Source organism: Octopus sinensis, linkage group LG21, assembly GCF_006345805.1.
Source record: "Octopus sinensis linkage group LG21, ASM634580v1, whole genome shotgun sequence".
NCBI lineage: Eukaryota > Metazoa > Mollusca > Cephalopoda > Octopoda > Octopodidae > Octopus > Octopus sinensis.
The window spans coordinates 23,950,659-23,969,999 of NC_043017.1; the positions used below are offsets into that span (position 1 = coordinate 23,950,659).

The following is a 19,341-nucleotide window of genomic DNA, read 5'->3' on the forward strand; positions in this document are numbered from 1 at the left end:
ACCAATAATACATATAGGAATATCAGTAAGTCTATTTAGGATTTTTAACAGAGAGTAGAACATAAAACATGTGTTAACAAATGCATGTTATAGCTACAACAGCTGCCAGTAATGAATAGGCATCAACTTAACTAAAGTTGACAAGCCCAACCCAATGTAGATTATATCTCTCCTAACAATTGCTAGATTGAGGTATGACTTACAATGGCAATAAATTTCCAGAAAACCTTTCTGAAATTTTCCTCTATGACACTTCTCAAACTTGAAAAATTCTTGAATTTTGGATAAAAAAGTTATCCTTTATAATAATAGATTTAGCTACTTGTCTGATCAATCCTGACTGAGAAAGCACATGATCAAAACTGTTGAAAATTTCAACATTTTTTATGAATTAGGTATCATCACATCAGATACACCATTCCAGACACACACACTTGTAGTGGAGTACAAGAGACCATCACATTTTTGCTATATAGTTCTAACCACATGTGGGTCATTGGTCATTTTTTTCCCTTTGCCTTCCTTTTTTCTTGGACTTTCCTCCATCTCCTGTTTCTGACGAAGAGCTTTGCTCAAAACATAAAACTACCTTTCTTTCCTTCTCTAAGCTTCTGCTAATATTTTACATGTACCACCTCCTCACATTGTTGTTTTTTTTCTTCTTGAGAAAAAGAAAAAAAAATATGGTGATATCACGTTTACATTCCCCGCGAACAATGTCGTGTAGATCAGCGCTTTGAAATTGAGTAGAATAAAAAAAATCCTTAACATATAAAAACAGGAAACTTGCTCCAAGAAATATCAATCCAGGCTATGCCTGCACGGAAAGCGAACATGAACAAACGAAAAATATACATCTTAGTAGGTGTCTCCACCACAGACGAGCATAAGTAAAATAGAGAAATGTTACAGAATTGGTGTCTAGCTTGTTATTTACAAGTGACCGCGTTTGTCTAGTCTAAATCTCCAGCGCATACAAATAAGGACCATGAATAGATTGCGTAATCAATGAGTCTAGCGCACACAAGGACATTACATAAAAAGAGAAAATAGGAGAGAGTGACTTTCGCGGGGCAACATGGAAGTGAGGACACGAAGAAATGCAAAAACAGTAGCATCCTCTTTCCTCAAAAGATGCAAGGAAAGACGGATGCATCAGATGCTATCTTGTAAAATATAACAGATAGAAGAGATGTGTGTGTGTGTGTGTGTGTGTGTGTGTGTGTGTGTGTGGTGTGTGTGTGTGTGTGTGAGAGAGAGAGAGAGAGAGAGAGAGAGAGATAGGCAAAAAGATTTGAAGAGAGTTGCAGAAATAGAGGAAAGGAATTGAATGGAATAACTCATCCAAAACTGAAGAATTTGAGTTTTTAGTATGGGGAAAACGCGAATGAGACAAACAGATGTGGGCATGTATGTGATGTTGAATTTATTCAGTTAAATAAATAAAGAAAAAAGTAAGAAAAGAGAGAAAGAAAGAAAAGGAAGGAGAGAAAGAAAGAAAAGGAAGGAGAGAAAGAGAACGAAAAAGAAGAAAAGAGAGAAGGAAAGACAGAGAAAGAAAAAGAAAGAAATTGCAGGTACTATAAAGTTATCAGTGACTTATCTTCGTGCATTTAGGTTCTCACATCAATATTTGCAACAATAAAGTATAAAGATGCATGCATGTGCCATCATGATTAAAAGCTTTTAAATAAAGGTTAAAAATATTTACAAAAGCGGTAATAACATCGTATTCCGACGAACAAGGATCCTATTTAGAGCCGCATTATAGATCCCTGGGCAAATCAATTCAGAACCCTACAGTATTTATTCCCTGTTAGAATTGGAGCCCTAGATGCATGAGGCCACCAGGAAACTATCCGGTGTGCCCAAGCCTTAAGACAGCAACTAGCTCTACTTCACCCCCTTTAAATAACTAACTAACCAGAGAACTCCCACTCCGTCGGTTACGACAACAAGGGTTCCAGTAAAACGAAACAGCCTGCTCGCGAATTCAACCGGCAAGTGGCTGAGCACTCCACAGACACTCGTACCCTTCACATAGTTCTCAGGGAAATTCAGCGTGACACAGAATGTAACAAAGCTGGCCCTTTGAATTACATTTTAGCCAACCGAATGGGCTGGAGCAACGGGAAAGAAAATGTCTTGCTCAGGGACACAAGGCACCGCCGGGAATTGAACTCCCGACTTTATCACTAAGCCACGCGCCTTCGCAACTTTTCAGGGAAAGACAAACGCATTACACTACTCTTTTACGTGTTTCAGTCATTTGACTGCGGCCATGCTGGAGCACCGCTTTAGTCGAGCAAATCGACCCCGGGACTTATTCTTTGTAAGCCCAGTACTTATTCTATCGGTCTCTTTTGCCGAACCGCTGAGTAACGGGGACGTAAACACACCAGCATCGGTTGTCAAGCAATGCTAGGGGGACAAACACAGACACACAAACATACATATATACGACAGGCTACTTTCAGTTTCCGTCTACCAAATCCACTCACAAGACATTGGTCGGCCCGAGGCTATAGCAGAAGACACTTGCCTAAGATGCCACGCAGTGGGACTGAACCCGGAACCATGTGGTTGGTAAGCAAGCTACTTACCACACAGCCACTCCTGCGCCTACATTATATAAGAATTTTGAAGAATTGCAAAGCGTTCTGCAGATAAAAGTATTGGTTCTATTTGCATTGAAATTTGCTTATTTTTAGCGCATGTAAAGAAAGAAGGAAAAAAAAGAGAGAAGAAAATTAAACGAAGCGTCAAATATTATTTGAACGAAGTGTTTGTTTCGGATCGCAAAGTACGAAGGAGGGAGAAAGGAATGCGAGCAGTCGCAGGTACTTTCACTAATGAAATGTCATCAAAAAGGCCGATCTACGTAATTTTCTCCGCTTATCACCCATTACCAACCAACTCCATCTCCAACAAACCATTAACTACCATCGGTCTTTTCTCTTTTTCTTGTATATGTTTCTTCTCAGTCATTTATTTGCGAATGTATTATTTTTATACATTGTTACCATTTTAGATACAGAGAAAAATAAAATAGATTACGGCAACAACTTAAAAGATTATTCTTTCAAGTTACATATCCTGTAGCATGTGCTCGCTGCCCTGAACAGTTCGTTTTACTGTATTATCAACAGTGCGAGTAACTGGTGCATGTTTAAGAATAAAATGAGTAATAAATATAAAAACAAAACTAAAAAAAACGAGACATCTGAAGTAAAGGGTGCTTCATCTGTTATCATTCCAAACCGTACTAGAATATATCAAATATATTTGTTTTTCAGGTAGATTATTATATATATATATATATATATATATATATATATATATGTAAAAGATTATATTTATTATCAGACATGTAAGCAGTAAACAAAATGTTGAAACGATATACCAACATAGGAAAAGATTAAATATCAATAAAAGAAAAACAAACAGCGGGTATTAAATGGACGAGAGAATATATGAAAATAAAGAGATACGCAAACAGGCGGAGTTTCAGTAGAAGCGCACTACTTAACCAGCCGTAACTTTTTAATTTATTTGTCTTCTAAATAGTATTTTCATTTTTTTATTTTTTTTTCATTTTGCGAAAATACGTTTTAAACCTGAAAGGTAACGATTCTCGAAAAATATTCAAAACGTCGTTTAAATCCCACCCTCCGTTTGTAACGTTTGAATCAGATATTTCGATTTCGAAAAAAAAAAAAAAATAGAGAGAGAGAGAGAAAATCAAAAATGATTTTCGAAGTCGAAAATGGAGGTTGGGTAATTAACAGATTATTTTTCAATTTGAAAAATTTCTATTTTGAACGGTAAACTCCGAATGCTCGATAACACGAATCAGACACACGGACACATGAATAAAAGCAATTTGTAATTGAATAAAGTCAATGTGTGACATTGGATTTGAACTCCTGTTTTGTTTTCAAATCACGGTTTGGCTGCCAGCATTTCAAAGATTAAAATTTACAGAAATTTTTTAATTTGGCACAGTAATACACTTACCCAAACTGAATTGCTGGAGTTACTTAATTTTTTTTTTTCCAGAAAAATGTTTTAAAAAAAGTTAGAGGGGTTTAAACTTTGATCCTTTTCACCCAGTCAAGAAACAAGATTTGGAAATTGCCGCCATTTTGTGTCGTCAATATCCTGAAAATAGCACGTGGTATCAATATTTGTAAAGAACACGAGTTATGTCTCCGGTAATTTTTTTTTTCGTGTAAATAAATGTTTGTTAATTTAAAAGATTTATCCAAAAAATCTTATTGAGCTGTTATTTTTTAGCACACAACACAACCACCTCAATCAATACTCAATGATAAAAAGAAACGAGTAAACATTCAATATGCATTTACAACGTTATATGCGATGACAATGTTCCAAAAGATGTACATGTTCATGTGTTATATATAAAAATAAGAGTGAACAAAATATGCTTAAAAAACAAACACTTAACTTTCGGTTTTAATTTTTTAAATAGGATCTTTTCCTTTTGATGGACGGAATTTCTAGTTAACTAAACAATTTGAAACTTCGTATACTGGTAGAATGTGTCAAAAGAAAACATTATTTTCACTTGGCTTTTTTGAGAAAATTGTAATTTTTAAGTTTAACGTAGTTTAATTCTTCGAATTTTAACCAATGAAATGCCAGCATTTGAGCTCAAATCACTTGCTGCGTCTAAAAACTCAGACAACATCCTGTTGCAACGTAAACAGCGCGCACACACACACACACACGTGTTATTCATCCTTCTCTCTTCTGTCTGTCTCGCTCATCGAAATTGATAAACAAAGGAAGGAGCAGGCATGTGCTAGAAATAACAGCCATATCTCTTAAATCGATGAATTTCGTCGCCCAATAAAAATATTAACGATATTTATTGAATATTTTCTTAATTTTTTTTTTACCGAAAAGGCTTCTCCCATGGTTTTGAAGGGCCAAAAACAACAAAAACAAAACAATAATATGCCTAAATCGGTCTAGAGGGTGCGCGTGGAGTGTGCATCGTATTGTAAAAATTTGCGAAATATTTTTTCATAAAAGGATGCCCCAGCTTGTCGGAGGCTGTGATATAAATTGGGAAAAAAATCCTCGACACCAGTGCGTAATTGGTACTTAATTTATCGATCCCGAAACGATGAAACATTGACCCCCCACCCCACCCCTTCTGGTTTATTTACCTTTTGTGTAAACTTGTTGCGGCAAGGGGCAAAACACAGAGGGGACAAAGCATGAGATACAAAGGTATTAAGTCGATTCTATCGACACCAGTGCGAACTCACGAACGTGTATGTATATTTCCGTCTATATGTGTGTGTACGCTTATATATTAATTACTATGTGCTTGTGCAAATGTATATGCATGTATTTGAGAGAGAGAGAGAAAGTGACAGAGTGTGTGTGTGCAAGTGTACGTGTGTATGTATCTGAATATATGTGTGTGTGTGTATGCGTCTCCTCGTTTGTTTATCAATATCGATAACGCAGCAAATGATTTGAGCTCAAATGCTGGCATTTCATTGATTAAAATTCGAAGAATTAAACTAAGTTAAACTTACAAATTACAATTTTCTCAAAAAAAGCCAAGTGAAAATAATGTTTTCTTTTGACACATTCTACCAGTATACGAAGTTTCAAATTGTTTAGTTAACTAGAAATTCCGTCCATCAAAAGGAAAAGATCCTTTAAATATCCTCCTCTCTTTTCAATGTTTCCATAATAGAAGCAAAGTTACTGGAACTTGCTGCCATAATCACACAGGACACAGCGTCAAATTTGTCAGCACGTGCTTCCTGGCAGAGAAAAGACTTTTCAAAGACTGCTCGGATTCGCTTGTTACTATGGCAACAGGCACGTTGAGAGACAAAAGAGTTCTCATGTTCCGCTCCTTACTATCGAAAATGGCTAAAATTACCAAAATTTTAAAACTTTAATTGCCAATAACTCTTTATTTATTGATTTATAGTGAACTTTATTTTCACGTCATTAATTAGCCTATATCAGTGTATCATTACACTGAATATGAAATCAATTCTGTTCGAATTGATGCTGGCAGCCAAACTGAAGAGATCCCTAATCACAATTCAATCACGGTTTGATGTGCATAATCGAGATCTTATCCAATGAACGGCTGTGGTTCACGTGATAATTTTGTAGCCTATCTGGAACTTTCCGTGAGCAAAGCCTATAAAAACAGTCAATAAAGACACCAATTTCACAGAATGTCGAGACGTGTCCGAGCCTGTATGACAATCTCCACTCTCGCCAAGTTTAGAGTGTCTTGGGCCGAGCTTCAAATTACACTCTCTTCTAATGGCTGCATATTCATTCGAAGATATCAAAGAAGACATGACACGGCATCTTTATATTTGCTTAACAAATAAAGCGCTGGGATTTGCACTTATATAGAATAGACTGCTGAGCACATTTTATGAAAATGAGACTACCATGCACACATACGAAACAATAGTTATATCTTCTTAGTATATAATGGTTGGAAGTTTTACATTATCTGAAAAGTCATTAGTTGAACTATTAGCCCTTTTGCATTCTGGGGTCTTTCGGAGCGTTTAAGTGACATTAGACCCCAACAAACCCTGATAAATTAAATGCATCTATCTGGACCACGATCGTGGCCTGTCGACTTGAGTCTGACGGCCACGATCGTAGCCTGTCGCGCTTTATGTGTTAATATGTCATAACCAGCCCACGTGTCAAACTTCGAACAGACATTTTCCTTGCATGTCATATTATATTTACTCCTTACCGTTTCCATAAAATATAATGCATGAACATCTTTTCATACTAATGCAACACAATAAATTATGTTCAAATGCTTATGCAGTGTTATGAATTTACTACAGGAATTTTTCTGTTAATTTGGTTTTATATGGGAACAACACGCAAATATCCAGATTCCCATCAACAACAATTACAAATGAACAACGTAAAAAAATGAAATCACTAAAAACGATATTAAAATAAAGCAGAATATATGATTTTTCGTCAAATTCCGAATGATTTATTTGTAAAATATTTTGTCTAAAAGACAATGATTTATTTGTAATTCTTTAAATTTATATTTCAAATTTATTAATTCATTAATGTATTTTCTATTAAATCTAGAAAGTAAAATAAAACGTTCACTTAAGGTTGTAATGTCTAATCCAGTCATGAGTCAATTCCGGCCCGCAGGACTTCCTAAATAGCACGCCAACGAAAAATTACCTTTTTTTTTTTCTTCTTCTTGTGCAACCCTCCTGACGATGAGTCATGTCTCATGCGGCTCGCTAGTCTCTATGGGTTGTTCATTAGGGTGGAGCGAAAAAAGGTACTTTTCACACAGATTTTCGAAATATGTTTTCAAGAATTTTTTTTTTTTTTGCGAAATCTTTAAAAATAAGAGTGTTAAAATCTCAAGCTCTAAAATATATATCTTCAGACTCCGTAACATACTTGAAATTTCGAAATTATGTTTAATAGACTTTTCTTTTATTATTTCTAATACTAGGTCACCGAGGTCTAAATTACACACACAAATTTTCAAGATTGTGGCAGGAAAGATAATTCTTCTTTGGCAAAAGGCATCCATCCCTTGTATTACGATTGAGTCAGTTAAACCGAAAATCTTAAACTTTACTGCCATAGAAGGGTGACTATGATCTGGCCGATCTTTCTAATAAACATCTGAACGTTCTATTTAGATACTGCTTGATCTATTTCGCCAATGATCATTTTCTGATTTGTCCGTTGATCCTGTAAAAAAATCTTGTTCTCTCTGTGGTACTCTTTTGTCTTTACTACAACTGCAGTTTTTTAAAGGAGTTGCACTTGCAACAGGAAATGTCAAATAAATCTTTTGTTGCATTGTTTTTCAACACATTATACTTTGTTTGAAACGATGGAACATTTTTCTATTTTTCACAGATTTTAGTAATGCTTGGTACTTTAGATAAAAGTTTAAGATCTTCGGTTTAACTGATTCAATCGTAACACAAAGGATGGATGCCTTTTTCTACTACAATCTTGACAATTTAAAATAATAATAATGAAATTATTGTATACAGTGCTCAGGTGCACCACAACTTGTCAAAAAGTGCGTATAAAGCGTATGCAGTAATGTACAAATGTCTGGAAAGCAAACAATGTATGAGTCAGATACATGCTTGCGTGTGTATGGAGGGGAGAAAATCAGGTGTAGTGTTGGCGAATCTGAGGAAGCATGGAAGTTTTGAAGGATGCAGTGCTCCGACAACTAACAACTGATGCCGGCAGTTTGTTCCATGCTTCAGCAACTCTCGAAGGATCTTTCTTAACTACGTTCTTTTCTTTTTCTACATTGATTTGCCCGGGATCCTATAAAATTGCTAAGACGACACTGGATTGAATGCTGGGGCTTTCTCTTTCTATTTCTTTGACTTTGTCGTCACTTTATTCAATTACAAATTACGCACGTGCGTTGTGTGTGTGTGTGTGTTACTTTCTGTAATAGAAATTTTCTTAATTTGAAAAACAATGGAATTCAACTGATTGTGCGGATGCGAGAAATAAGAGTTATGCTAATGCTGCGGAAACGCAACAATATTTTTTAATTGAATAAAAAATAAATTTTAAATATAATACAAAAAAAAAAAAGTCACTACCGACTAAGTGGCGCGCTTATTCCGAAATACTGGCCTCCATCATAACATGATACAATTGAAAAAAAAAAATTGAAGTTCTAAAAGGAAACCAAAAACTGAAAAAGCAGATGTGTCGGGCATACCCCTAAAATTCCACCTCTGCCCACCAAAAGAAATTTCTACGATGTTAATACATTTTCAACAACGGAGATAACGATTTTACATTAAAATAAATAAATAAATAAACTTTCCAGAGTTCCAATATCTGATTCCCTCTACTCCACCAAATTCTTTGTTTACGATTTTTTTTTTTTTTTTTGCATAAGTGTACGTTTTGAAATCCGGAAATGATTCTAAGGTTTTAATCCTCATCCTCCTCGCTTCCTCCCATGCTGGGATTATAAAGGAAGCTTGGGAAGTACACTAGTGAGAGTTTACAGTGTGCAAACACAGTATTTCACATAGGTGAGGACAGCCTTCTCTCATGATGGACTTGTGAGTAACGAAAAACGTTACGGATACCATGCAGAAGAAAGAAGAATTATATGACTGAAAAATCTAATTTGTCTTCTAATTAATAAAGCATTGGGGGCACAAATTTTCCCTAATATCCTAGGGGTAGGGACTGTTATTTGTCCATAAAACAACAGCGCTAATGGTTACTTATTTTGTTGGTACATGTTTTTCCACAATTGAAGAAAAGCGAGGTTTCAAAACCTCAAATATTAAAAATAAATTGTTTGCATAAGAAGTCTGACAAATATGGTCAGAGTGAGAATTGGCTGCTATTTCGAGCTGGTTATTCGATCACGAGACTTCTCTCTGGTGTTGATAGCTTCAAGTGTCGTATACCTTGAGGAATTTTTTAGTCAAGTGAATCGACCCCAGTACTTTTTTTAAAGTCTGGTGCTTATTTTATCGAGTCATATTGGCTTTGAAACACTTAACTGCCAGCAGTTGTGAAGCTTTTTGCAGGCACTCCAGGTTTGTCCCTTCCATATTGAGAAAGTTTTTTTTTACAGTTAGTACCAATGATGTTCCTCTATTCAGTCTTCTTTGCTTCAAGGAACAGACCAATTTTGACTGTAGCATTCCCAAGAGAATTTTGTGCATTGCAAAACTGATGTGACTTAAGGAAAAGACTTGACATAGTCAAGGTTAGAGAGACACACGCTGCTGATGTTTTGATCACTTCTACTTGATGGTTAAGCACTTGTCTTGGACAAGCTCAAGGCTTTGCCTAAGGATATAATCTGAATGACTCTTGGATGGAAGCACTCCGTCGATTACGACGATGAGGGTTCCGGTTGATCCGAATCAACGGAACAGCCTGCTCGTAAAATTAACGTGTAAGTGGCTGAGCACTCCACAGACACGTGTACCCTTAACGTAGTTCTCGGGGATATTCAGCGTGACACAGAGAGTGACAAGGCCGGCCCTCTGAAGTACAGGTACAACAGAAACAGGAAGTAAGATTGAGAGAAAGTTGTGGTGAAAGAGTACAGCAGGGATCACCACAATCCCCTGCCGGAGCCTCGTGGAGCTTTTAGGTATTTTCGCTCAATAAACACTCACAACGCCCGGTCTGGGAATCGAAACCGTGATCCTACAACCGCGAGTCCGCTGCCCTAACGACTGGGCCATTGCGCCTCCACTGAATGACTCTTACTGTTGTTGGAAACTACTTAGTTGGACTACCTTACGGGTAACAGTACCTTCACTAACATGAGTTTTTATGTGAAGATAAAATCAAGTTATTCAAGTGGTACCAGCTTATAAGCTGTAGTAGGTTCTATTGGATTTTATATGCTGCCAAGATTTCTTTCCCTGTGGTGAATTCACACTGCGCGGGTCCTTCAATAAGTAAACGGATTTACTATATCAATACATGATCTAAGATCATCAATTTTTTCTCTATGCAACATATTTCAAATTTTCAGCTAATCATTTCAATATAGAACTTCGATACTTTGGCTTTCTGCCTTTTAAGGGGTCATTTCAAAACTAAACTTCTCGATCACGTCTACACAGCTGCTGAGATTTTCCAGCAACTTAATTTTCTAAGGTATTGACAAGGTTTCCCTTTTTTACCTGCATGATTACTCATAATGATATATGCAGGCATTTTTTAGCATTTTCAACACCAAGTGTAGCGCTGCACACTTGGTAATTAATGCAAGCACGAAGATATTGTTATGACGTCTGCTGACAACAAACCGATACCAACAAACTAGGCTAAACTGGGAAAGCCCAGCCCAGAGCAGCAAAGGTCACTCTTAACAGCTGACAGCTCGACAAGTGGCCCGCAACAGCTGTACATCACCCGTAAACATTTCAAATTTTTACTGGATTTTTTTCAGCCTGTGGAGCTTCTTTCATCGAAAAATCTTTCAGAGTTTAGAGACCTTGGATATCGGATTATCAACCTGTAATGATATTAGACTACTGTAGGAATTCTGGTCAAAACATGCAAAGGAGAAGCAAAAAGAGCAATGACTTTATGCATACTTTTACGTTAAAAGATATATAAATATTTTAAATCTCTAAATGGTTTTGTAGAAGTTTCTCGTTTATCAGACATTTATTGCTGTATTTAAAAGAAAAATAACGAAATAAAGCAAAAAATTTCTATTTATCTTGACTCCTATTTCTGGGTTAATTTTCTGAAAATAGACCTTATATACAAGGAATATAAAAGGTATCAGCATGTATTAAAGAGATAACGATTCCAAAATTGTTTTTTTTTTCTTTTTGTATCATACCCCGACACGTGTGTGTGCGTGTGCGCATACATATATATATATATATATATTATATATATATAATCTCTAATCTTTCAGATTACTATCAACGAATTACAGTCACTAAAGGCGCATTGTTCCCCAGTTGATTATTTACGTCACAACCGACAGACATTTTGAAATCCGACAGCTGAACATTAAACAGCATCATGCACAATAATAACAATAATAGTAATAATAATAATAATGATAATAATGATAATGAGCATCGTCATTAAAAACATCTAAATAAGCCTCGCAACTTATAAGAACGACCGAAAGAGCAAATCAAAAAGACCGACTTCAGAACATTGACAAATCGTCATCAATAACTGTTGCAACAATAAATAGGTATTGACAGCAACAAAATATGCCTTATAAGACGCAGTAATCACCTCGTACATTGGCAAATGGTCGTAATTTTGTTGAGGATGGGGGTGCAGTTGGTACTTGACTGGTGATATATTTAATTGGCCCTGCAAGGACGGCAGACAAAAATCCAACCCCTGCCATCAAAACGTTTAGGGATACAACTAGCTACTGCAACACATTTAGTTCGGGCCCCTTACTGTTTTGCAGCTCCTCATTTAACACTAAAGGCAGCACCAATTCTAATACTTTATGTTAACAAAACATAAGCACAACTGTACAACATCAAACACTCTCTTGCGTCTACACACAACCTTACAAATTTTACACACACACACACACACACACATATATATATAATATATATATATAATATATATATATAATATATATATATAATATATATATATATTATATATATATATATATATATATATTATATATATATATATATATATATATAAAAGTAAAAAAATATACAAACTGGGACAAGAACGTGAAACATTTAGAAGACGACACAAAAAACACGGACGGGACTTTCGAAGTCATCAGTCAAGAACCGGATCATCTTCGCAATTTCGGCTGATATAATATAATATATATATATATATATATATATATATACATATATATGCTGACATAAAAATTGAATCAAATGCTTGTAATTTCAGTATGAACAATTCCTTTTTCCCTGCGTTATTATGCTGAGTGGTTAAAAAGTAGCTGAAAGGTAGGATGCTGTAGTCTCTCACAGGAACATTAGCGGCCTAGGTGAAATGAAATATCAACAACCAGGAAATCAAAAGGGGCTGTAGCCAGCAACTGAATGCATATGTATGAGGTCGAGTGAGTGAATGAGTGAGAGATTCATGAATATGTTCATTACACATGGACATATTTTATAAACTGTATCATATTTAAAGATTCAGTTGCTTCTAAGCTAGTCGGAAATTGGCGAGCAAGGAATAAAATGTAAACAAACGGCATGTGTTAACTCAGTGGAGCCATTGAAAGTGTCCAAGAACACCCCTAATTAGTGTTAGGATTGCCATATCAACATGTCCGTCGGTAAGGGGATGCACTGGACGGCGCTGTCTCCTCACCATTCAATGGTGCACCCTCAGATTTACTCCACTTTAGCATTATTACAAATTAATGCCAACCCAGAATATTCTGAAGCACACCCAGGCACTAAAGCCTGCATATCAATAAACAAATAGAAGTAACACTGATTTCTAAAACTGGTACAAGCCTAAGGAGAGAGCAGAGACAATTATATCGACACCCTGCACTATGCTAGTACTTATTTTATCGATCCTGGAGGGGTGAAAGTAAGCGTCGACCTCAGCAGGACTTGAATATAGAACGTAAAGAGGCGTAAATAAATGCTACACGGTATTTTGTCCAGCTTTCTACCGATACTTCACTCCTATCATTAACGATAATATTCGAATAAAAAATAGTGTGAGCAATTAGCAAAATCAATAGAGCCTTGACATGATGTCTTTCGGAATTTTGTTACGGTACATTGCATTCTGAGCTGAAATTCTACATGGGTGAACTTTGCCCTTCATCCGTCTACGGTCGATGAAATATAACAATGAAATATTGGGGGTTGGTTTTATCGATTATACCCTCCCCTAAAAATATGTTGTCTTGTGTCAGTGTTAAAAATCAATATTGATGAAATAAAGGGACTGCACAGATTTCCGTGTTATTTGGCTGCTGAGCAAACGGGTGATTTGTATCTGGTCATTGGCAATGCATGTATCTGTAATCAAGACAACTCTTAACGGTTGAGTTCACTTAGCTAGGTAACATGGACCGCATAATTCAACAGTGTAAACAGCAACAACTGCCCACTGTTCAATTCTTCTAGAGAGAAAGAGAGAGAAAAAAACTATCAGAAAAAGACCAGCGCCGGTCACTCGTCGGCTTAATGCAGGAACTAACAATAATAAACCGAGTCAACGAGGAGGCCGTTACGTGATAATTCGGCCTGTTAGAATATTTGGTCTTAAATATAATACTATGTCAAGAAAACTAAAAGATGTGCGTGATAGCTCCGACCGGAATGCCTTTGAACATAGATCTATTCAAGATGATAAACATCGACTTTATTGATCCCAGTAATTCGTAGAAAAAAAATAAAGAAAAACATTAGCTGCAGAAAAAGTATAAAAGATAATTTAAAAGTAAGAGCACCACACAACAAATATATTGACCTGACGGAGTAGCATTAAGCAGAGTCTCACATAAATAGACGACATGGTGGGTAGCTTTTATTTTCCTTTAAGGAAATAATGAAAAAGAAAAAGAAAAACATTTCAAGAGACAGGTGTTTCGTAGAATCAAACTTCACACAGACAATGTTGCAAACAGATATTTATTGTTTTCATTTTTTTTTTCTTCTTCTTACAAGGTAGAGTTAACTTAGCACATGGAGAACCGTTGACTGCATCGACTGCAACATATTACTGATGTACTTATATTATCGATTGACGTGACTTAAACTGAGCATGTATAAGAAATAATCTAAATAGTTACACATTGAGTCAGCTTTAATATATTCCCTTCAGCTGTCTTCACCAACCTGGTAATAAATTGTAATAATTATCGATTGTTTTGGAAACAGAAGCCAAGGGTCAAAAGATCTTACTATTGCTATTTATTTCATTGATTCTGTCCCCGCCAAATTCGAACTCAGAACGCAAATGAGGAACAGAAAAAACAAACAAACAAGCAAAAAACATGCTCCTCGGTTTCAGCTAATATGTACTACTCTTAAATTATACTGAAAAACAAGAAAATAAGCATACAAAATAAGAATATATATATATATATAACTGCACTTACCAGGGTACTTTTTACCCATAGTCTTCAATACTTTCTCTAAATCTTTCAGCAGTGACATTTCTTTTGTTTTCTTCATAACAGCTCGACAACGTTACTTCCTATTAGGCCTTTGAAACAAACAACTTCGGAGTTGCTTCTGTTATTGTTGTTGATAATTTCCAAAGAGTTCCTCACTTTTGGTCCAAAATCTTACAATCACCCCCGCCCATGACGTCATTAGACAAGATAAAACAAGATGAATAAAGAAGTAAAATTTCTATAAATAAAATAAATAATCTAACTGGTATTTTTCTTTAAAAGAATATACCTATTAGGTAAATAATACTCGAATGCAAAAATTAACTAGTTTCATTTACAAACTTATAAAAGAGAGAAGCGGTAGTAAGTGGTGTTGAAGAGATAAATATACCTTTCTTTTCCTAAATCTGTGTATCTATGATAAGTTTGTGTGAGTGTGGTTGGATGAATGCGTTTCACTTTTCTTGTCTTTCTTTCAGATTATTCCTCAGATTCCAGAATAGGAAACAAACTATGCTTAAAACTCTATACACAAGTTGAACATTAAATTGCATTAATTATAAATAATAAACAGATTTATAATATTAAAAAAAATAAATACATTTCCTCGCGGTAGTGTGCTCAGAAAAGTTTTGGAAGGAATATACAAATTATGCTTGCATGCTGGCTTCGAGGAGAAGGAAGGAAAAATATAAAGTTATACATGTATTAAGAATCACTAGCATCGCTCTGACATCTATGCTCACACACGTGCGTACACACATACACATTCCAATTAAACACATAATCATGAAATGTATAATCAAGCGCACAGATATGAACATACACATATAATTGAACATGCAGGCAGGCACGCGGGCGTGCGCAAATATATATATATATTTATACATATACATATATAGATCATCATCATCATCGTTTAGCGTCCGCCTTCCATGCTGGCATGGGTTGGACCATATATATATATATATATATATATATATATATATATATATATATATATATATATAAAAAAAATAAATGCACCCTTTTAAAGCCTAGCCAGGCTCATGGGCCCGGTTTCAATGGCGTATGTGTTCCCCAGCTGGACAGGACGTCAGTCCAACACAGCGTAACTCATTTTTGCCAGTTGAGTGAACTAGAGCAACATGAAATGAAGTGTTTTGCTCAAGAACACAACGCGTCGCCCCGTCCAGGAATCGAAACCACAATCTTACGATCATGATGCTGACACCCTAACCTCTAAGCCATGCGCCTCCACTTATATATATATATACACATTACATACGTTTGTGTGTGTGTATAGATAGGTATATACATACAAATATATATATATGTTATGTGTGTGAGTGTGTGCGTGTGTGGATATATATATATATATATACATAGTTAATCCAAACATGAAAACACAAAGAGAAAACACGACAACGCGAGGACATGGAACAAGTATAGAGTTATTGGACGCTCAGGCAAGGAAAGAAAGAAGGAGGATTTAACGTTTCGAGCGGAGCTCTTCATCAGATTTGCACCAAAATTTAGCTAACGTGGAGGACTGGAGCCATCTGCATATTGGAAGAGATTTACCTATACCATGATGATTCAAAATACCAATATGACTGCTGCTCAATGCTCTGTGAACACTAAGGTGGCGAGCATGCCAGGTGAAATGGTTAGTAATATTTCGTCTGTCTTTACATTCTAGGTTCAAATTCTGCTGAGGTCGACTTTGCCTTTCATCCTTTCGGGATCGATATGTTAAGTACCAGTTGCATACTGGGGTTGATCTAATTAACTGCCCCCCACCCCAAAAAAAAATTTCAGGCCTTGTGCCTCGAGTAGAAAAGAATGCTCTATGAACATTGTAAAGGCTTTAAGACATGATATGTGCAGCTGCAACAAAGACTACAAAGCTATGACCAGCAGCCTTTTTTGGACTTATATCCAGTGAAGGTGATGTCATGCCACCACAGGTTTTTGAACAGGACCTTAAGCTCAATTCAAACACCTATATGAAACTGCTGAAAGGCCGTACGTGTGGGAGCCACATTCCATTCCCTGCCATACTTCAAGAAAGAGTTAGAAGTGTTAGGGTACACTTCTTTCAATTGCTGTCTGCCAAATCTACTCACAAGATTGGTCAGCCTGTGAGTAGAGTAAAAGATATTCTTATAAATTCATACAAGTAGCTTTAAAATTTCTCCAGTCAGTTCTTATTCTGGTGTCTGTACTTTTAGAATATCTTCTTCCACTTCTAATTAGGTCAAATAGGTAACAAAAGCTATTAACTACTTCTAAGGAGTCCTCATAAGCCTTTAAGAGAATCTATTTCCTGTGTGCTTGTAGTGTTATTGCTCCTGTGCATCAGCCACCAGCAGAGAGTATCTATATCTTTAAAAGTTCAGAATATTGGTGGAACATTCCAATAAAAACAGCAACCCAGAGTAAGCACAACAGGCTAGATATAACAGCAAAGGACAGGGAGGAAAAAGGCAAACAAGAATGCAGAGATCAGTAGCCCAGTGAGCATGAATGACTCTTCCAAACTTGGAGGAAGGGAGAACATCCATGGAGAACTAAAGAGAACTAAACCTACAGCTCTAGTATCCAGGCCACAGATTTTTATTTGTTCCAATTACCATAAGTGCATTGAGCGATGTAACAACTCATTTACAGGGAGACTTAGATATGTTTGGATTCTGCAAAAAAAATTTTTAAATGGCAAAACAAACTGATTCACATCCTCCAGATATATTCGAGTAGAGGAACAATAAAAATTCAAAAAACATTACAGGTATTCTCCATTTGATGTCTCGGGTGAACATATGTACATAATCACATATATATATATAGAATGCATACACATGCAAACACAAAGAATAATGGCATATACACCAATAAGTGCAAGTTTATCTACACATGCACATAACATGTACTCATTTATGCAGACATCGACCAATTCAACTGACCACAAAACCCCAAGACTTATCTTGTTCCAAGACTTAAACTAAAAAGCCTTGCCACTTTGTTAGTGATTGACTTGAACTCTGCAAAGGAAGAACCATAGAATAAAGCCCCAAAAAAATACATACATACACATGCATGTACGCACAAACATCCTCACATTCAAGCACATGTACACTCATGCACATACAGATAAAGTCTATGTGTCCATGAAACTTTGTCACGTGGAGTTGAATTACACTGTGTTTATATATAACATAAAAACACAAACAAACATGCATGCACAAACACATACAAACACACAAACATATATGTGGCGGGGCATTGTGTGGTGAGAAGTTCACTTCTCAACCATATGGTTTTCAGTTCAATCCCACTATAGGGCAAGTGTTTTCTACTATAGCCTCCAGCTGACCAAAGCCTTGTGAGCAGCTTTGTTAGATGGAAACTGAAAAAAGCTCTGTGTGTGTGTGTGAGATCATATGATAATTGTAAGCAAGTATCACCAGCTTATGAATGGTACCTTTCATATCTAATCTTCAGAAAAAACCTTTCTAATCAAGGGAAATATTAACTTACTAGCAAACAGGTGAAGGTTGGTGACAGGAAGGTCATCCAGCAGTAGAAAATTTTCCACGACAAATTTTGTCTGACCCAAGTGGACAGTAAAACAATGATGACGATTTTATATATATATATATAAATCCATATAGACAAATACGAATTCATTCATCTATATAGATTTGGATGTGCTGACTATCTTCTGTTATCTCCGATGGCGCTGGATCGGGATGCAAAGGGTAGGTTCATAGCATTTGCAAATATATCATCATCATCATCGTTTAACAGCCGTTTTCTGTGCTAGCACGGGTTGGACGGTTCGACCGGGGTCTGGGAAGCCAGGAGGCTGCATCAGGCTCCAGTCAGATCTGGCAGTGTTTCTACAGCTGGATGCCCTTCCTAATGCCAACCACTCCGTGAGTGTAGTGGGTGCATTTTACGTACCAAAGGCACAGGTGCCAAGGGAGTCAAGCAGCGACCACGATCAGTTGCTGCCTTTTACGTGCCACCGGCACAGAAGCCAGTCAAGGCGGCGCTGGCATCGGCCACATTCGGATGGTGCTTTTTGCGTGCCACCGGCACAGAAGCCAGTCAACACGGCGCTGGCATCGGCCACGTTCGAATGGTGCTTTTTACGTGCCACCGGCACAGAAGCCAGTCAAGGCGGCGCTGGCATCGGCCACGTTCAGATGGTGCTTTTTACGTGCCACCGGCACAGAAGCCAGTCAAGGTGGTGCTGGCATCGGCCACGTTCGGATTGAGCTTTTTACGTGCCACCGGCACAGGTATCACAACTACTATTTCCATTGATATTTATTTTGATGTTCATGTACTTGACTCAATAGGTCTCCTCAAGCACAGCAGGTTGTTCTGAAATCCAAGGTACTTTAAATGGGCTGGGGCTATTTCAGAACAACCCGCTGTGGTTGAGGAGACCTATTGAGTCAAGTACATATATATATATATATATATATATATATGTAGGTATGTATGTATATATATATATATATATATACATAATATTAATTTATCTTATATTTAATCTTTCTATAATATGTAATTTTTCTAATTGGTATAATTTAATTTTTCATTATTGAATTGATAAAAGGTGTAACTCCAGATTCTTATGTTACCAGAATAAACAAACTTGTAACTCATCA

General features: G+C 36.4%; 1 protein-coding gene across 4 annotated transcripts in view; it reads right to left on the reverse strand.

The window, feature by feature from the left end:
• Window positions 1–19,341, reverse strand: part of LOC115222810 (potassium voltage-gated channel subfamily H member 8-like) — a 196,530-nt gene that overhangs the window by 119,094 nt on the left and 58,095 nt on the right. The window contains exon 1 of one of the 4 annotated variants that reach the window (XM_036512065.1): window positions 14,642–15,294. The exons of 1 other annotated variant lie outside the window; for it this stretch is intronic. In XM_036512065.1, the coding sequence (XP_036367958.1) occupies window positions 14,642–14,717 (76 nt within the window). In that variant the 5' untranslated portion in view covers window positions 14,718–15,294. Of the gene's footprint in view, window positions 1–14,641; window positions 15,295–19,341 lie in introns of those variants that run through there. 2 more of the 4 variants (XM_036512067.1, XM_036512068.1) reach the window with 2 other exon arrangements.